Below are 19,818 nucleotides of genomic sequence, written 5' to 3'. Positions count from 1 at the left end.
ATCATTGCGCATAATAGTGTACATTTCGCGCAGGAACAATAAGGAGACAGCGTTGATACAGGGTGCGGCTTACCTTTCGACGCGCGAAAGTTTGTCGCGAATACACCCGTCATACGCGACTTTGCTCTGAAAAAAATGCCGCGCATTCATGTCGTTGAAAACAGATGTTCTTGAGCGAGCCCGTGCGGGTGCCTCAAAAGTTCGAGTAGGCGGGTTCACAGTCCGCCAGGCACAAACTGGAGCTCAACAACGCGGTAGCCCATATTCGCAACATCCGCAAGATATAACATGCTAAGTATAGGCCGGCACCCTCTGTAATCAGCACTTAGACACCGGGGCCGTTGACGCCCTTCTGAGTGGAAGGTTTCCCCGGCGTTCGTGATGGTGGGGATGTTGTCCTTGTCGGGCTGGGCATAAGTGTTACCTTCGTAGAAAATACCTTCGTACGAAGGTAAATGTTTTGCGCGAGCACGTAAGGGTTTTAACAGTAACACTTAGAGGGATTTAGTAGTGCAAAATCGTGGCAGGAATCGTGACACGATTCTGCACTACTAAACGCCATTTGTGAAAATCGTGGCACGAATCGTGTCGACTTTCTTGTCAGCTCTTTTTGGTGGTTGGCGTTAACGGTTTTTCAAGTCCATAGTCGGTCCTTTATGCGCGCATGGTGGCTCAGAACGCCTGAATCGTGCCGCTTTTCACGTGACAACGTTGCTCTTCAAGACATGAAGCGCAACTTTGTCACTTGATGTGCGGCATGATTCCGATGTTCAGCAGAGCTACGGCGCGTAAAGCGCCTTCGAGCGCCCTCGGGACAGGCCCCGAAAAAATCGGGAACCGCAAATTTCGCAAAAAGTAGTCCCGAAAAGTAGTCCCGATTTCTTGACCTGACCCGATTTTGAAATCGGGCCAGGTGGCCCGAATTCGGGACTAGTTGGCCCGATTTTGGAAACGTAGTCCCGGCTATTCCTGCCAGGATTCCTGCCACGATTTTGGCTACTAAATCACCCTAGTATTTACAAGCAACCGACCTAATAACTTGCACTGCCGACCGTAGGTGTATGTTGGGACATTTTCGCGCGCGACGCGTCCCGTCTCGCGCGAAGCCGCGCCGCGACGACGACGACGACGACGACGACGACGACGACGACGACGACGACGACGACGACGACGACGACGACGACGACGACGACGACGACGACGACCGCGCGTGCTCACTGCGCCGCGCGACGCGGCTATGCCGACCACCTGGGGACGGACGCGCTTCACCACACCGTACACCGAATCACGTGACTGTCCGGGCACTGGAGAGTTATTTATATATGAGTGTTATATTTATTTGAGGTATGGATATTGTGGCGATGGAGCATCCGGACAAATTCTCAACCGTGTATGTCTATTAGTGATGTTATTTATTCGGCATAACTTTTAGCCGGAACTGCTGTGCGTAACAGTTACGAAGGTAACACTTACGGAAATAATAACCTGCAAAAATGTCACACAGACCTGGTATCGTCAACCAGGAAACACGATCTATTTGTTCCTTATTCGAAGGTACCTTCGTACATACGAAGATAGAATACGAAGATAATATTAATAACTCGTTAATATTATTGGTTTAGCGATGGTGTGCGTCTGCTCATGTGTCGGCTGTTAATTGGAGTTAAGACGACTAACACTTAGTAGTCTATTTATGTGATTAATATTATTTGTATTGATACAGACATGTCACCTGTGTATGTTCGTCAGTCCGAGAGTCTATGCCGACTTTGACTCGAGGCGCACGTCTCACGTACGTTTGCATCCGTGGCGTAAAAGACGCCATCAGCACTGCGCTCACGTCGGTCGTAGGTTATGCCGACCCACCTGGGGATGGAGCCCTCATTAGATCACGTCCGTGACTAGCCCTAAATTCCTCTCCCCGTCTCTGGGTCCGCCCCCTGGAGCGTTTCTTTATATAAATATATAATACCTTCGTTAGTTGTGTTATGATTACGAAGGTAGTAATGTCCATCACAGTCGTCACATACCGCCGTGTATGTGTGTGTATGTGATAATGTGATGACAAATGGCACGCATGACGCTCTGGAAACAGACTCCTTCAGATGTGATGATGTATGCGTGTCCAAACAAAAACAACAAAGGGAGGAGAATGATATGATGTCCAGATAAACACACAAAACCGAGGCGCATTTGTTCGTCCACGTACAAATAGTCCCCATCTCGACGGCGTGCAGCGCGAATCAGTAAGTAATCAAGCCACGAAACGCCTGCATAACGTCTGAATCTTGACACAAAGAGGTATCAGGTTATGGCATCGTCGGCTTTTGAGTACCAACTCGAGCAAGTCCTTAGTCAGAGTTACGCAGGTGACGGTGTCCGGCCCAAGACATGGCGCAGGTGGTGGTTGGTGAATATCTGCGCGTCTAAGGAGACATCTGAGGGATTTCCTGAGCATGAGCATAGGCGGCAATTCTGGACGTCTCCTTCAGCCTTCAGAGGCATATTGAGCGCCCGTGACACGGTATTCATGATTCAGAAGTACAAATCCCTGGAATTTGCATGGTTCCAAACGGTATAACAAACAGGTCTCAGGAAAGCCGTCTTGAGATATACCCGATTGCTTCTTCGCCAACAGTAGCCCGCCCGTGCACCTGGAAGGTGGCATCATATATAACTTTTAGGCAAAGTAGTATGCCCGATATCTAACGTGATCTGCATTTGTTCTTTGTCTCGTACAGCCGTGCTGATACCATATTGAATAAATCACTGCCATTTACTTTCCTCTCCGCGTCTTGAAGGAGAAGATCGCGTCAGCGCCAATTTTACAGGATGCTCAAAGTGTCGACAAAGTCAGAGCGCCTGTGGTCTTTGTCTCGAAGTTAAGAAGCGTGTTGAGTGTCACACGCTCAAGTGCCTACTGACTGCAACCGAACATTGCACGTACAGGTTTTCCCACCCGGTAGACAAACGTGGTCCTGCCTTGCCCGAAGTTGAAGATCTGATGCCCCGAGGCGATCGAGGCCGTTGAAAAGACGTTCGAGAGCACCAAGGGGGAGAAGGCATGCGATGACAAAGAGGAGGTAAGCAAGGTGATTCTTAACACCGTGGAGACTTACATCCAGAACGCTACCCCAGAAGAGTCGGAAGAGTATGGGGAACATGTTTTCCCACAACGGAATGGGTTTTCCCACAACGCAGTACACAAAAATGTTGGGCAATGAAAATGAGTAAAAATCGACCAAGTGGGCTGAAGAATACGGAAAATAAACGCCTTTCCCACAGCTTCCCCAAATCGTTTCTCACGGCGATATTTTGTCCATGTGTTTCCTACTATCACAAAAAGAAAGGACGTCTCCGTGTGCCTGCAACGCCTCAGCCGCTGACGTGGGCACGCACATGGGAAGAATATCTCGCCAGTGCTGATGTCCGGTGTGTTTGATCCATCCTCCTCCACCGTCAATCATCTGCATCAGGCAGCCTTTTCCATCACAAAGACTCATTTTATCAACATCTTTTGGCCAGCAAAAAGAACCTCCTAATATCAGAGAACATAGACTCATCGAAGCCCGCGCAAGCACACTATGACAAGAACGTAGACACATACGGTGCAAAGCGGCTGACCTCTTGTTTGCTAGACCTGTGCTTATCACTGCCGGAACTGCGCCCCGTGACGCAAGGTGGAGATGCGTGAGTCCATTTACATCACCTAATCCTTTCCATCTACTGGCTGATTTACTTGCAAATGCCCATCTTTTTAAACCTGTGCGCTGTAAAGCATCCCAGTGACACCAGTGCCAACACTCAAGCGGATTCTCGTCTGGGTTGCACGCATGTGCCCAAACCGTGCAATCCGGTCCTTTATATGGAACCTCGGCTTCTTCTGCCCATGTTTGGGACAAAACATGCCAAACTGCAGGTTGATCGCGTTTGAAGCCCAGAGCAACAAAATTCTTAGTGTCTTCACGAAGAGGATGGTCTTCATTTAGCTCTGAGTCATCATGCATTTTTTCATATAGGAAGACGGCATTGATCACGCGATCAAAGAAACGTAATGCCCATCTCGTTGGCCGTGCACACATCAAACCTGTATTCAGCCAGATTTGCCCAGTATCACCAAGCAATAAGTCTTTGTTGGATGGCCACATTGCTCCATAAGAGCTAAACGGCGCCCAACTTGCATGCCATGCATCTAGGTCCATGTGACATACTGTGTCCCAGGATGGGCGACCTGGTATCCATGCTTGAGCTAGCTGTGTGCCCATAGCAAGATGCTTTGCAAATTTTGCAGAGCGTCCACGGAGTTCTACAGGTTTGACTAGTGCTAAAACATATGCATAATGATGATGTTCTGCATAAGCTTGATGGTTTAAAAGTGTGAGGTGATACTCGGATAGCATATCAAATGTAGTCGCTGAGTTCAAAATCAGTATTTTACCAGCCGAGCCGTCTGGCTTCGTCAAAGAGGCAATGGGTGTTTCGCCTTTGTGATGAAGCGCCACCATGGACTCTTGTGTCATCAAACGAAAGTGAGTACATCGCAAGTCGTCAACTTTTGGTGGGGCGTGATGACTTTTTTTCCCGGGCCCTTCTAGTTTCTGAATCATCGGATGTCCATCATCAAACAAGGTCACCTGCGGCACATCTCTGTGAACCCTGAAGTAGCATGCAGATCCTTGCCCTCTTGGTGGTGGGGAATCAAGAGAAAGTTCTGCAATCCTTGTAACATTCAAGTCAACCGTCCAACTCGGGCGTTGCGATATCTTGCCTTGTACTGTAGAAGGTGCTCTTGTTCTCTTTATTGAATCTTCTCGTGTATCTAGTTTTATCTCCCTTTTGAAATGGAGTTCATGTTGATTTCCGAACGACAGGCCGCTCCTACTAAACATCAAACGCAACGGGCCCTCGCTACTGAAGCGGATGGTCTCATCGCCCGGGAACCATGTAGCAAGTAATACGAGCGAACGGGCAAGGAAAACGGTGAAGCACCCGTTTAAAAGCCGTGAAAAAGACAGATTGGTTCCGCGGCGAGGACGACATCTGACTGGCCAATATTTTTCACTCGGGAAAAACCGACGACGGAGCATCAAGACCTCTGCCGGTGTGAAAACTTCAACCTGCGATTGCAATATTCGAAGCTCTTCCCCTATTGGGTTGAGCTGGTTGGTCATAGCGGTAACGGGCACGGGACCAGGAAAACGGCGCATCGCTCTCGCTCTGGGGATATGTCCTCAACCGTTAGGGTGCGGCGGGCGTGCACCTCGTTCGCTGTGGGTGGCAATCTATCGTCTGTGCACATTCAAGGATATTTATAAAAAAACGATTAAAAATTCTGATTGATTGGTCAAGCTCGATCACTTGCAAAGACATGACAATAAAACTACCGCATGTACCGTCGTTGTTTGTGCTGTGTTTAAACTCTAAACCCTGAAAACCCAACCCCAACCCCCTAAAGACACGGCGCGGACCCTAAAGATACAGCGCGCCGCTTGTTACTCGCGCGTCAGCGGCTACGTGAGCGCGCATCTTGCGCAAGTGAAAAGGCGCTCCTGTCAGCGCGTGGCGCGCTTCAGGACTTTTAATGGGAAGAATTAACTTAAGGATGACTCGTCCCGTTTCTGCTTTTTATTTAACTCAAGAAACTAAGAGTTAAAATCGCCTATAACAGAATTAGGATCATGATGGTCTGACAGGGTTTTTTGGCGTAGCATAGGCAAATTGTCAGAATGTAAAATGACCTGGCAGATAGTAAGTGTAAAAAATGTACGAATTCACGCTTCACGAATTATAAACCGTGAAAGACACTCCTCAAGATAAGAACCGGAGGAAGGCACGAAGGTACGTCCCTTCGAAGGTACGAAGGAAGGTACCTTGATTGGTACAGAAGCGTACCTTCGTATCGTACGTTATTCGAAGGTACGAAGGTGCGAAGGTACTGTACCAAGGTAATGTTATTAGTCTAACATTTTGGGGCGCAGTAACTTAACACTTAAGAAAACCTCGTCTTGCGAAAATCATCGCTGCCCTGAAGGTCGCACAGCCACTGGAGGTGCGCTCGCTGGCGGCTCGGCGTTTGTAAGGCTGCCCCGATGCATGACAGCGCACATAACATCAGAAATGCATTTCATGAGGATCATTCAAGCATCGATCTGTTGCCTGGTCTCGAACCAAAGTTATGCGTCGCGCTCAAAACAAGCAAAATCTGTCGGCCTTTCAAGATACAAGCGGACACTTGGAGACACACGGGCGGTGGCTTGAGCTTTGATCGCGATTTATGCGTTAGCGCTCCAACGGGTAGTGGGAAAACTCTAGCATATGCGATACCAATCGTGCAAGCGTTGTGCCGTCAAACAAAGCTCAGTCATCTTCGCTCCCTTGTAATAGTGCCAACTGGTGACCTTGCCGCACAAGTCGGCAACGTGTTCAAACCTCTATGTCAGGCCGTCGGTCTTAAAGTCAGCATTGCGCAGGGGTCGGGCATAAAATCGTTATATCATAACGATGCATTTGGCGAGCAGAACGCGTTTAGGCATCACCCTGCAGTGAAGCAAAAGTTCATCACAAGCCTTACTGTACAAACAACGGTCACTGATCTAACATCAAATACCGAAGCTGATATCAGGGATGTTGACATATTGGTAACACCCCCAGGTCGACTTGTCACACTGATTCGTCGATTTGCTAGACTGTTTCTCGATAGGGTCGAATTTTTGGTGATCGATGAGGCCGATCGCGTCCTTCGCCAGACATATCAAGGTTGGCTGCCTCTGGTGAATAGGACTGTCGTGACAGGCACATTTCACACTAGTCTTGGCGACCGGGGTGCCTCACGTAGACGGCTGAAAAAACTTTTGTTTTCCGCAACTCTAACGCAAGATCCTGGTCGTCTGGCTGGTCTGCACTTAAAGGCACCCCATCGGATTTCAACTGTGGTTTCACAAGCTATGCGGGAAAATCGATACTTTCTACCCCCTGGTTTGAAGGAATATGTGATAATCTCGAGGGGAGATGAGAAACTCCTGGTGCTTTGCGCACTGTTAAAACGAATTGGTCCGACGCCTGCTATTGTATTCACGGCCTCTGTGGATGCGACGCGACGTTTGTTTCGTCTACTGCACTTGATGATTGGTTTGCCATCAAAGCCCGTGGAATATAGCTCATATGCGCCTCTGTTGCACCGGACAGAGTCACTCAAACTGTTCAGATCAGGACGCTGCTCACTCCTCGTCGCATCAGACGCAGCAACACGGGGTTTAGATTTTGAACATGTTGGAGTAACAATCTCATATGATGTTCCCACACATCCAAAGACCTATGTCCATAGGGTGGGGCGCGCAGCGCGAGCACAGCGCCGCGGTTTGGCATACACCATCTGCCGTCCGACAGAGGTTGACAAATTTCATCTTATGCTCACAAACATAGGCGTCCGAAAGGAGGATAACGTTCTTCAGCAGCTATTTATATCCGATGAAGAGATTCTGTCCTTTTCTCGAAATATGAAGCAGGCAATGAGTGCAATGAATCTCAAATTAGCAGCCCGCCGAACTATCATCAGTCATTCTATTTCTAAAGACGGATTGCAAACTGAATCAGAAGTAGTGCGCGTGGCGGCTGATCAAGCCAGTCACAACTTCCGTGTAGCTCTACAAGAAGATCGTTAACGTTCATGGTTGATCCATTTTTCGCTTATACTCTATTGAAGATGCAATAATACTTATACTCTATTGAAGATGCAATAATATGCGATGACGCATCCGGGAAAAAGAGGAAATCGTCACAAAGAGTGATTCTATAATATTAGTCGAAAGTACCTTTGTAACTTCGTTCCCATGGACAGTTACTTTCATGCTTTCGTATACGCACAATATCAAGACATCAAGCGATGCACGGCAAGCAAGGTCAAGTCCGATATGCCTTCCACTCGCGACCGACATGCCGCATCAATCGCACCGGTGCCAATGGCAAAAGTGATTTGCAAGAGGATGTATTCTTCTGATTTTGCCAGCATAATTTTCCCCATAACAAAGGCCACGTGAGCATCATCATTAGATTTGAGCGACACGGTATTGAACTTATTGTTTTCAAGCTTTGCCAATGCGCCCTCGATGCTTGCACCAGATAATGGCCAAGACACATCGAGCCGCTTGGTGCATTTATCAACCATTCTTATCGACTGCCATATTTCTGTAAACAGTTCAAAACCCATTTCAGCCGCAGGCTGCAAGATAGCTTCCAATGGTATTTGATCATTGAAGTAAAAAATAGCATCATTTTGAAGCGGAGATTTGACAGCAACCTGAAGCAAAAGAGACGCTTTTCCTCCAGCAGAAGTTCCCAAGTATGATAGCGGGATCATGCAGCTTTTACTCTCACCAGGTGAAATCATACCATCATCTGGTTGCTGCTCTGGGGCCAACATGAAAAAGTTCTTGTTGAATTGAAACTGAAATCCAGTCAATGGTTTCTGGGTCAAATTACTGATAAGAAAATCATAATATGGCATTCCATCGCCGCGGCTGACAATTGATCCACTTATCCGAAGACCAGAGGAGGCATGCTCCGACAGAAGGACAGGTCTCCTGCTTGAAGGTAAAGTAGATTTAGCGAAAGCGCCTGATGATGGATTTGACGCTTGCGAAGAAGAAGGTCTGGTTAAGAATGTGCCAGGGGATTCTGGAAACGCGGCGAAGCTATCTAGATTTGCACTTGCGCTTTGCTTCGCAGCAGCTTCAAAACCATCATTTAGGTCCGCCAGCATATCCACCCCCGGCGTCGGTGAAAGAGATGCAGAAGCACTATTTTCAGCACCTTTCTTGTTTGCACTGTCAGCAAGATCGCTGGACATGGTCTCGTCGAGGTTCACTCCATTAATGATGTTGGTTGATCGTGGCGCAAATGCAGAGGGAATCTTATAGTACACGGAGCTCAATGTTGAAACCTGTCTTAGAAGTTGTTGAAGTGCCTCAAGATCAAGGTATGCGCGGTCATTACTCATCATCGGTTTCGATGCCAGGACAACCTCTTTTGCAGCTTCAGGATCAGATGACAACAGCCGCCAGTAGACATATGCTCGGTCTCGAAGGTCCGGGTCGTCTGTATCGCTTGTTGCTTGATGCAGAACTTTTTGAATGAGGTTTTGCGGCCCGCTTGAGGGTTTCTTGAGGAATAATTTAACTGTTGCGGTCAACAGCTGCAGTTGTACATCCACTGCTTCGTCAGAAAAAGTCTCTAAGAATACGTCCATTAGGTCTTCTGCATTGTCTATGCGATCGGCATACTCGCCGATAATCCACACCATCGAAGCTTTTGCCTCCGGCTCATCCAGTGAATCAAGCGAGTCACACAATGCCCCAATCACGCCCTCGTACCGATCTGGGTACCGCCTGAAAATGTCGCGGATGACAACGATCGCCTCTTGAACAACATAATTCACTTTTGTTTTTATCAGTTCAAGAAGCACCCCAATGCAACGTTCTGCAGAGTCGGCGATGGAAACTGCACAACGACCAATAGCTCGCACTGATTTCCTGACAAACTCCACATCTACTTCGGTCGCATACTCTTTAAACTCGAGTAACACCTGATAACACAAATCAGGTTAACGTATAAACAGATCCTGATAACTAATAAATCGAGATGGATGGTCACTGCGCAGATAGGAAGCTGTGGCAAAATTACCTGCTCAATATTTTCTTGCGAAGCAAGCTTCACCTCGATAAAAGGACAAAACCACATGCGAGTAGCATGATTAAAGAAGGCTTCATGACCACATTGTGTGTCGACCCAGGGATAAATCTGTAAATTTGTGTTTAATCATCATACCCTGCGCAAGAAAGACGTGAATTATGCAGCGTTATCAATGAGAAAATTACACAAAATCAAGGAGCTCATACATGGTTTCAAGTTTTTCTTGCTTCACAAATGCCGGGTCATTATATTTGCAGAAAAAAACTTTTATTTCATCCTGCAAAACATCTGGGTACCTTTGGATGATCAAGTTGATGTTTCGAAGTGCAACATATTGAATTTCTGACTCTGCACTCAAGAGAGTAACAAGTGGAGGTGCCAATTTTCTAACAGCATGGGAAACAGCATCAGAATTTCGAACTCCCTGCATGATCATGATGTATAATGACTTGAGTGAAACATTTGCACATGCAAATCATCGACGCGCGCACCTCCAGCTGACTGATTAATACTTTGGCAGCAGAAAGCACAACAGCGCAGTTTGCATGCTGTAAGCGCGGTGTCACGCGTTCAATAATACTTTCGGCTTGCCTTTCATTTTGAGGAGAATACGATGATATGGAGTCAAGGATAAATACTTGACCCCATTCTGTGCACTCGTTCAAAGCAGCAAGGAGTTTGTGCACCGTATCTGATGCTAGTGTGAAATTTTCGATGCCGCTCGAGGAGCTGTGCTGGACCTCAGAGAGCGCTGCAACTGCGTTGGCAACGACCATAGGGTTGCTGTCAGCGAGAAGATCGTGAAGCTGATGAAGGAAGCCCCGATCCCGGACCAGCTCTGCATTAATATCAAAAAGCTTTGCAACACATATGGCAGCTGTTTTCCTTACGTAGGGATCTTCATCCTAAGTGTAATCGTCAGTGAATAGCTTGCTCCTAGCGATCAGAAGCGCACAAAAATCAAATGCCAACTCATGCTTATAGCAAAACTTACCACTAGTGCGCGCTGAAGTGGGTCGCATAGATATTCGGTTATTTTATCAACACGGATGCATCCCATGGTTCGCACAGCAAGAGCTCTTATGAGAGGATTTGGATCTTGTGTGTCCTTTCCGTGGGAAAATATGAACAACGTGTCAAATAAATGTCATAGACAAACAGGAGAGCAAGTTGCACAGGCACCTTTACGAATGTGTTGACGGCAAGAATTGCCAAGTCAGGTTGATTTTTGGCATAGTTGATCAAGTAGAGATACACCAACTTTTTCATTTCTACATCGCCGGTCTGCATGCAATTTACAACATCTGTAAAGAGCATGGATACGTCCTTCCCAACAGTCATGGCGGCGATAACTGAGTCGATTCCAGTAAGTGCTGGCACCAAAGTTTCGAGTTCGAGTGTTCTTTCACCTTTTTTAACGGCTCCTTTCTTCTTATCTCTGTCGGGGTTGTTTATTTCGTTACGCCACTCAGCAATCTCCCCTGCAAAACCGTTTCACCGTGAGCATATTGGCTAGTGAAGCTGATAGGTGACGCGCCTTTTTTGTACGATGTAAAATATCTCGCATCCCCTCCTGACATCTGGTTTTCAATCAAGGTGATGCAAGATGATGGGAAGCAGCGGTGTCGCGGCCAATAAAAAGATGCCTGACGGAGACGGACGGATGTGTGGGACCGATGTGTGTGGTTGCGTCATACGAGCACATGATCTTACCTTGCTTCCGAGACTGCTAAAAGTTTGCCTTCACGAAGAAGTAGATAGACTACAAGTAGACTATCATAGACTATATATGCATGGGTAAGAGATGGTAAGATAGAGTACGTTAATTACATATATAGACTATGTATGTACGTATGATACGTCATGTTTTATTTTTTATTCGGCATATAGCCGATATTACACCACCTTACTTCCAAAATGTAACACTCACCTGCCTGGTACCTTCCTGGTACCTTCGTATCGTTTATCAAGAAAGATGGTCTAACATAGTTGTCGACATTTTTGAATTTTTAGCTCGAGAACCTTGAGTCAGCGTCCCATGTAGTTGTCACAAAATGTTTACTCATAATATACGGGTATTATTAATTAATACCAAGGTAACACTTGATACCTTCGTAATTCGTAAGTGTTTCCTTCGATGGTAAGTACTTAACTTGTTTGTTGTCTCGATGACTAAATTGGGTCGCGGCTGTTTTTTCCCCTCTGGCGCCTAGTCAGGCCCACTCAGGACGGTGAGCGCGGTGAGCGGCTAACTAATACGCTGTTCGGCGCCAAAGATGGAGGACAGCATCGCCAGGAACGCGCATTGGCGTTGACGAGTTTGCGTCGCACGATACGACGTTGCGCCTTAGCTACGCTAAGCTACGACAATATGGTTCCTGGTCCTAAAACTGGTACCTGGAATTTTAACCAGGTGCCATGTTGTCGTAGCTTCCCCTTCTTCTAGTTCAGCTGCAACGCAATAACTGACGACGCGAGCTCGGCAACACCTGTGCGCACTACCGATGATGATGTCCTCCATGTCTGGCGCCGGACGGCGCATTAGCAAGCGGTCCAGCGCGCGCGCCGTCCAAACTAGGCGCCATGCACATGCGACCCAAAAGCTTTGGCGCGAAGCGCGTGTCGGTATTTGCAACCGACCGATGATCGCATGGTAACTCCTCTGCCGACCGAAAGTCAACGATAAATTTGGGGGTGCTTGCCGAATCCGGTTGTGATCCACTCGGTGCGCGTTCAGTTGCTCCCCAGCGGCGCGCCTGCCACAGAGTGACGCGCAACGCCTGTTTCGATGCGCTTGCTCAGTATTGCGCGGCGTTTTGACTGAGCTGGCTGGCCAAAAATCTGTTCCTGCCAGGGTGAACTCACTAACTAGGTCGAAAAAAGTTCTATGGCACCTTGCGCCCAGCTCGTCATCGGCCCCGCGGGCAGCGGAAAGGTCAGTTGTCTTTTCACGTCTTCATGTTTTCGTTAGCTAAAGTTTTCTAGAGCAGTCGACTTTTTGCAGTAGCGTCTATCAGCATTTCTTAAGCTATGGCCGCGCCGTCCACGTGATCAACCTCGATCCTGCCGCAGACGACTTCAAATATCCTGTTTCTGGTGATGTCCGTACTCTCATTTGCCTACCAGATGTTATGGAAGAAATGAATCTTGGTCCTAATGGTGCTCTGCTGTACTGCATGGAATACCTTGAAGACAACCTCGAGGACTGGCTTTCTATGACACTTGAAGGCTATGCCGATGATGACTGCGTAATTTTTGACTGTCCAGGTCAAATTGAGCTGTATTCACATCACTCGACGTTTTGTTCAATTGCCGATCGTTTGCAAGCTTGGAGTTGGCATGTTGTCACTCTTTACATACTCGACGCCCAATTTATCAGTGATGGAGCGAAGTACATTGCCGGGTGTTTGCAATGCCAAGCGGCCATGATGAATCTTGAATTACCCCATGTAAATATTCTGAGTAAAGTTGACCTGGTTGACGATAAGGTGACTTTGGAGCCTTATTTGACACCTGATCTGCATTTTTTAAGTCGCACGCTGGATGCATCGATGGATATGCGACATCATAAGTTGAACAATATGATGTCAAGTTTGCTGGATGAATATAGTTTGGTCAATTTTCATCCTCTGGATCTTACTGATGAAAACAGTTTAGTGAATGTGCTCTACGCCATAGACAGCTGCCTGCAGTATGGAGAAGATGCAGACGTGAAAACATCTCGGGAGACGTCTTCGGAAGTCGCTTCTTTGGACAATCACAGTGTCCTACTGTCTTGGAGTAGTTGAGTCGATTTTGAGGGAACTTCATAGGTAACGTGCTGAGGCTCGCCGTTCATGGCACAGGTTTCACTGTCACCCCTGAGTTGACCTGTTTGTAACATGCCGGAGTCCACTATACGTGATAGGTCGATGCATACAATAATTCTTACTAAGATTCAACTCTATGTGTCGAATCATGTATTAAGGCAGAGTCTCAACTAACTGCTCGCTTGTAAGAAGTGACTTTGAAAAACGCGACTGCCGCGAGTTGGTGCAGCTTTTAGCGACGAAGTTGATTATTTTCACAGACAAGTGAAAATGTCGTGCGATACGAGAAATGCTCGGGTCATGAATAGTACCTCTGTATAGGCTTCCATGGCAAAGAAGTTCACGTGACAATAATATTACTGAGAAGATGTGGAAAGGTTCCTTAACCAGTGCAAAGGGAGTTAGAACCATAATCTCGTACTTTGTGTTGCGTGTTTGCACCCTGCCTATGCCACAAAGGTTTCAAGTCAGTTAAGGGGATGCACAAGCCCCGTATCTTCTATCGCCGCCTTCTGAAATAGTCACATTTGCCACCAGTTTTCGATTCAAGCTTTACCTCAGATATCTTGAGCTCCCTGCTAACAGCCTTGCACATGTCATAAACAGTAAGACTGGCAACACTTGCGGCGGTGAGAGCTTCCATTTCGACTCCAGTCTGACCTTCCGTCAGTGCACTTGCGAAGATGACTACGGCACATGTTCTAGGGTCCAAAGTGAGGCGAACGTCTACGTTACGAAGTAAGAGCTGGTGGCATAGAGGGATGAGGTTGTGGGTATTTTTTGCTGCATTTATCCCGGCAATTTGCGCAACTGTGAGGACATCCCCTTTTAATGACCGATTCAGGGTGACGAGATCAAACGCCTGCTTTCCCAGCAGCACAATTGCCGATGCCGTCGCAGCGCGCTGGGAACGGTGCTTTCCGGAAACATCTACCATTGATGCACGCCCGCAAGCATCTACATGAGTGAGTTCATGTCCGGCAGGGGAATCGACTTCGAATCCCGTTTCGGCAAGGGCCCTATTTCGATGTAGGTTGGTTGCAATCGAAGAGCTGCCTATGTCCGGAAAATACCTCTGGGTGTTGTTTCCTCTGAAGTCTTCGAGCGGAGCTTTTGAAGCTCGTGGCCTTAAAACAAAGAGGGGTGCTGAAGACCCTTCCGGACCCCATGAGCGTGCTTGTACAAGACCCCTGAAGTGATATTCTGTGTGGTTCGCGCAACTTGAGATGCATCGACAACTCAGTGCTCGAAACATCATTCCATGTGAGGGTCGTATGCAGGCTTTGCAGAAAGAACTATCCTATATCTTGACAGAGCGCGACTCCCACAACACTGCAGGTAACATCGTGGTAACGAAGGTAAAACCTTTCCGACAACAACTCAAAGTCTGATGAAGGTACTGACGAAGGTAGTCCGTTCGGTGAAAGAAAGACTAGAAGGGCTACCTTCGCATGGTTTGAAGCTAATTTTCATCGATAAATCGGTCAACTTCGACGTCTTCCACTGCCTCATCAGAAGACGCCTTGGCGTCGACTCGTCGTTCACAAGTGGCGTGCGTGTCAGGACGACGACTACGTGCACGCCAAGCGCAACGACGAAGACGTCCCGCAGAACAGTCGCCGTCGAAAGGACATGGAAGGCGTCGCAGAGTGTTGTTAGTCAGCAATAAGTAACAAACGACGACCGCACGGTTGTTTTCTCTATGACTTTTGGACCACTTTTGCAAATGATCGAGCTCTCGACCCATCAGAAGAGGAATAAAATGTGACGAAGGTCGAAAAAAGTTGGTGTTTTGACTAAAAAATCAGTCGCACGGGCCAAACAGTATGTCAAGGTATTTGTCCATACGGTTTGAGCTTATACGGGCTTTTAGTTCCGATGGACCATTCGTAGTCTACATGTATGTGCATTTATATTAGTTAGTGAACTGGTTTCCTCGTCCCAAATTCTTTTCCCAACCCCATAACACTGTCACTTGGTTCTGTCTCACACGCTGAACCGAATCAGCGAGTGAGGAGCCAGAATCATTTCGACGGCCACGTTCATTCATCTGCCGTGCACTGCCGTGTCAATAGAAATCCAGCGGGCAAGCCATCTTTGGCAGATCGCCTTTATAAGGTCGAAGGAACGCATACTTTTGCCGCCAAAAGTAGTTCCGTTTAGCGACCATGGGTGACATCTTGACCTATAAGAAGATGAAAGTCCAGGCAAGTGACTCGTTGACATTCCAGCGAGACGAATGGCAAATCGTCGCGTGTGCTCCGTAGCTGCAGCTGCGTGTATGCGCTCCTCAGCCGAACCTCCTCGTTCTTCTGACCAAATTTAGTCCTTGTACGATCTCAAGTACTCACGGGCACAAGCTGAATAACCCTATTGTACACCACCATTTGCTTCCTCTCCTCAGGAACTCCGCGACGCATGCGAAGAGAAAGGTCTTGACAACACCGGCATCAAGGCTGTGCTCCTTGAGCGCCTTGAAAAGGCGCTCGATGATGCAGAAACTATCCCTCCAGATGATATTGCTGAGCTTGAAGATATTCCTGACGAAGACAATTCTGCACCAGACGCAGGCGATCCGGTCGACCTTGACTTGAGAAACCCCCCAACCAGCTCTTTGGATACTCCAAATATTGATGACAGTTCACACACTTTGTTTTCACCTGAGTATACTGGCACAACAAGTAACATGTTTGTGGAAACCGTAAAGAATGATGACGAGTTTGAAGTCCAGCGCTCTGCTCTTGTTGCTGCCATTGAGGCCGATCTGGAGAAGCGCAAAGCGCGTGCTGATCGATTCGGCATTACTTGGGAGCTCAGCGCCTTTGATATTGAACGTCTAGAATGCGCAAAAAGAGGTTTACCCTTTCCGCGAACGAAAGCAGCTGATTCTGATGGCAAAAAGCTGGGCTCGCCACAGAAACAACTTGGCAAAAGCCTGGCTGATGCTGAGAACGGTGGACGCGCAAGTCGATTCGGTGTTAACGTAAGGGGTAAACGCGCCAAAAAAGCCGACGTGTGCCGTAATTGTGGTAAGAGAGGTCATTGGGCAAAAGATTGCTGGGCACCAGGGGCCGGAGCAGGTGGCCCGGGAAATCAAAAGCGTACAAGTCAGGATATCACAATGCAAAATCAACATCAGAAGGAGAAACGAAAGCCCGATGTAACGATCGATGCAGATGACAAGAAGAGAAGCAGAAGTGATCGCTTTGGTTTCGGCATGGAGGGGCTGGCAAAAGACCCTGACTTCAAGGCAAAACTTGCAGCGAGGGCCGCAAGATTTGCTGAAAATTGAACCTTGTGATCTGCTTCTGATTTGCTTCTGCCCACGTTCAGCACCACCCGGTGATCGTGACGCATGACGTCTAAATAGGTACATCAAGGATTGTTCCAAACAGTTGTTAACAACAAATCTACATATATATACATCTTTGATTTTGAAAACTGTTTTCCAGCTTTTCCAGTGACTTTGCTCTGCTTCGGAGACATTTTCACCAAGGCATATTCATTCACTGTTGTGGAACTGTGCCGTTCATAATTCCATGCGCCCGATCAGGAGCCAGCTTGTACTCGTGCGCGTTCTGTCCGATGGAAACCGCCGAATGTTTGCTTCCACAAAACCACCTCCATCGGCGGTATTTCCGACTAAACTCAGGCGCCCTCACCTGTCTTCCACCGCCACCTCGACCACGTTGTGGTATCCCCCGTCGATGGAGCCCATCACTTCTGCATACCTCCACCTCCCGTTTTGCCGACGTAGATGTCATTACTGTGACTTTGCCATCTCGTTGGTCGGAGATGATGCAGAATCACATATAGCCCTACAGGGTATGCGGCGATACGTTGACTTCCTCATTCGAGAAATTGCCCTCACGCCGTATTCCAGTAGCACTTGTGACTTTGAGGGCGGTGACCAGCCACCGCTGCGCACAGTTTTCTTCGGCGGCGGTACTCCTTCTCTGCTGCCCCCCGATCTACTCGGAAGTGTGATCGAAGCTTTGCGCGAAAGATTCGGCATCGACCCTGATGCAGAGATTAGCATGGAAATGGATCCAGGGACGTTCGATGCTGAAAAACTGACCCAATATGTAGACCTTGGGGTGAATCGTGTGAGTCTTGGCTTGCAATCGTTCGATGCCAACGTACTGAAGTGGGCAGGGAGAGGACACACCCTCGAAGAGTCGCGGGAAGCGCTAGCGGCGGTGCGAGCTAATCGAGGTGTGGAGCGTTGGAGTCTGGACCTGATTTCGGGCATGCCTGGACTTACGAAGGAGGCATGGTCAGACTCACTGAAGGAGGCGATCGACGTTGCACCGCATCATATCTCCGTCTATGATTTGCAAGTCGAAGAGGGGACTTTGTTTGGAAGCTGGTATAACGCCTCGCGTATTGGGGAAAATGGCACGAATAAGACGATGGTGTCAAACTTGAACTCGCGCATGGCCCGTCCGGAGTTGCCAAGTGAGGACGAAAGTGCTGAAATGTTCCACATGGCCAGCGAAACGCTTCGTGGCGCCGGTTACGAGCACTACGAGGTTTCATCTTACGCAAAGGTAGGGTCGCGATGTGCGCACAATCAAGTGTACTGGACTGGTAGACAAGGATGGTATGGTTTTGGCATGTCTGCAACATCATTTACAGCACATGGTAAGCAGTTTGCGCGACCACGCAAGATGCGCGACTACGAGGCCTACGTCGAAGCCATGGCAGCGTTCATAGATGAACCTTCACGCGCGCGCACCATCAAGTCGTCATTCGAAGCGAGAGCTGAGGCATTATTAGAGCGTCTCATGCTCGGACTTCGGACAAGAAATGGTGTAGACCTGGTGCACTTGCGGCAAGACTTTGGTGATGCGGTGCTTGCAGAAATTGTCTCTGCTGTTCGTGCCGGATGGCCTGAGGAGCTCGTGGAAATGGATGATTATAGGCTCACACTCTCTGATCCCGGTGGGATGTTGGTGAGCACTCAGCTAATTTCAACTCTGATGGTTCGTGTATCATCGCTCCACACCCCTTGAGTCTTTGCAAAGGACTCAAGGCGCACATTATGTGTCTACACGGATGCAGTGAACTTACTTTATTTAGCCAATACCCTCATATATACTTGAGGTGCGTCTTCACAGATTGGCTGCGCAGCTATTCCAGCATATCGTCCAATCGTTCACGTGGGTACCACTTCAACAGACGCACGAGTAACCAGAAATACTCTTTGCCGCTCGAAGCCCGTGGCTTTTGTGGGCCCAACCTCAAGCTCGTGCCACGGCGGACGCACCCGAAGCTGTGCACCTGAAACAAGCTTCAGTTCTCCAGCACGCATCGCTATGAAGGCGACTGTGGTGGATGCCGTTAACATATTTCCGACATGCTCATGCTCTCTGGTAGATCTGCAACAGGGCCGATCACCAGCCATTGCTCGGATGTCGTACATTTCCCTTTGAGAGTCGTCTTGATTCAGTTCACCACCTCTTGAAAGAGTACAACTCCACAACCACAATCCTGTTTCGACTCGCGGTTCACCTTCCAGTGTGAATTCGAGGAAACTAACCCATGCACATTCTTTATCACTTGGATTGTCTTCAACAAAGACAGCTGACCGGAGGCTCAGTTGGTTTGGCGGATCTTGAGCAGGCGTTGCCGCAAATTGTGAGTGTTGTGCCTTAGAAATGACCCTTCGGAGACGCACGTCAAGTTCACAGCGATCAAATCTACACGTCTGCCGAAAATTTTGCTTCTCTGGCACAGCAGATGCGACCATTCCAGTCATGTTTGCCAAGTGAACAGTGGGAGCCGTGAACTCATGCAGACGTGTAAATGCTGACATCAACCCCAGTCCACCCATGTGCACGTGCATCAATCCAAGATTTGTGATTCCGTCTGTTTTTTCTCTTCCATTGTTAGCATCAGAGTCTGAACCAGAGCTCAGGATTTCGTCGATGGATTCACTGTCGTGGTGTTCTGTATCTCTTTCTTTGTCGTCACTTAAAGCCTTGTAGAGATGCGTTTGCGTTTTGACTTTCACATCGTGACTGCGTGCTGGAGTCCTAAATCTAACATTTGCAGGAGTTGCCTGAACTTGCCGCCTTCTTGAAGCTGCGAGTTGTGAGTAAAAATTATGTCGTTCAGAGGGTTTCGTTTGTCCAGTGGGATTTGTTTTGTCGTCCCGAGCACCAGATATTGCTGTGTTGCTATCATTGGTTCTTGCGGCTGTCGCCGTATCACGGCCGAACTTTACAGAACGGCAGGTTGTTTTGTTGGTGTCCGCAAACGGCGTTCCTGCTGATTTCCCTGAAATCTTTTTCAATACCGTGTTTTGAAATTTTTCACG

The 19,818-nt window shown here is 48.1% G+C and overlaps 8 protein-coding genes across 8 annotated transcripts; 4 read left to right on the top strand and 4 right to left on the bottom strand.

Moving 5' to 3' along the window:
* Positions 1-1,693: 1,693 nt before the first annotated feature.
* On the bottom strand, positions 1,694-2,555 carry MICPUN_51863 (predicted protein). Its single transcript, XM_002507294.1, has one exon. The coding sequence runs from the start codon at positions 2,220-2,222 to the stop codon at positions 1,908-1,910; it is 315 nt and encodes a 104-aa protein (XP_002507340.1). The 5' UTR covers positions 2,223-2,555; the 3' UTR covers positions 1,694-1,907.
* A 747-nt stretch (positions 2,556-3,302) lies between these two features.
* MICPUN_51862 (predicted protein) lies at positions 3,303-4,607 on the bottom strand (the record flags this gene model as incomplete). Its single annotated transcript, XM_002507293.1, has 1 exon — positions 3,303-4,607. The coding sequence occupies one exon, from the start codon at positions 4,605-4,607 to the stop codon at positions 3,303-3,305; it is 1,305 nt and encodes a 434-aa protein (XP_002507339.1).
* Positions 4,608-6,089: 1,482 nt separating this feature from the next.
* Positions 6,090-7,661, top strand: HEL1 (predicted protein; the record flags this gene model as incomplete). Its single annotated transcript, XM_002507683.1, has 1 exon — positions 6,090-7,661. One exon carries the CDS (start codon positions 6,090-6,092, stop codon positions 7,659-7,661), a length of 1,572 nt encoding a protein of 523 aa, XP_002507729.1.
* A 206-nt stretch (positions 7,662-7,867) lies between these two features.
* On the bottom strand, positions 7,868-11,267 carry AP2B (predicted protein; the record flags this gene model as incomplete). The annotated part of the gene is made up of 8 exons (XM_002507292.1): positions 7,868-9,580; positions 9,679-9,712; positions 9,894-10,111; positions 10,179-10,592; positions 10,685-10,798; positions 10,870-11,039; positions 11,097-11,168; positions 11,225-11,267. 8 exons carry the CDS (start codon positions 11,265-11,267, stop codon positions 7,868-7,870), a joined length of 2,778 nt encoding a protein of 925 aa, XP_002507338.1.
* A 1,152-nt stretch (positions 11,268-12,419) lies between these two features.
* On the top strand, positions 12,420-13,874 carry CUPB009 (hypothetical protein). The gene is made up of 2 exons (XM_002507682.1): positions 12,420-12,622; positions 12,678-13,874. Exons 1-2 carry the CDS (start codon positions 12,575-12,577, stop codon positions 13,473-13,475), a joined length of 846 nt encoding a protein of 281 aa, XP_002507728.1. The 5' UTR covers positions 12,420-12,574; the 3' UTR covers positions 13,476-13,874.
* On the bottom strand, positions 13,246-15,422 carry CNX3 (molybdopterin biosynthesis protein CNX3). Its single transcript, XM_002507291.1, has one exon. The coding sequence runs from the start codon at positions 14,752-14,754 to the stop codon at positions 13,996-13,998; it is 759 nt and encodes a 252-aa protein (XP_002507337.1). The 5' UTR covers positions 14,755-15,422; the 3' UTR covers positions 13,246-13,995.
* A 48-nt stretch (positions 15,423-15,470) lies between these two features.
* Positions 15,471-16,939, top strand: MICPUN_55501 (hypothetical protein). Its single transcript, XM_002507681.1, has 2 exons — positions 15,471-15,745; positions 15,901-16,939. The coding sequence occupies exons 1-2, from the start codon at positions 15,665-15,667 to the stop codon at positions 16,786-16,788; spliced, it is 969 nt and encodes a 322-aa protein (XP_002507727.1). The 5' UTR covers positions 15,471-15,664; the 3' UTR covers positions 16,789-16,939.
* Positions 16,940-17,203: 264 nt separating this feature from the next.
* MICPUN_93264 (predicted protein) lies at positions 17,204-19,706 on the top strand (the record flags this gene model as incomplete). Its single annotated transcript, XM_002507680.1, has 1 exon — positions 17,204-19,706. The coding sequence occupies one exon, from the start codon at positions 17,204-17,206 to the stop codon at positions 18,509-18,511; it is 1,308 nt and encodes a 435-aa protein (XP_002507726.1). The 3' UTR covers positions 18,512-19,706.
* Positions 19,707-19,818: the final 112 nt, after the last annotated feature.

This window comes from Micromonas commoda, chromosome 1, assembly GCF_000090985.2.
Source record: "Micromonas commoda chromosome 1, complete sequence".
Lineage (NCBI taxonomy): Eukaryota > Viridiplantae > Chlorophyta > Mamiellophyceae > Mamiellales > Mamiellaceae > Micromonas > Micromonas commoda.
Note: the sequence above shows the minus strand (reverse complement) of the source record. Positions and strands in the feature narration are given on the sequence as shown.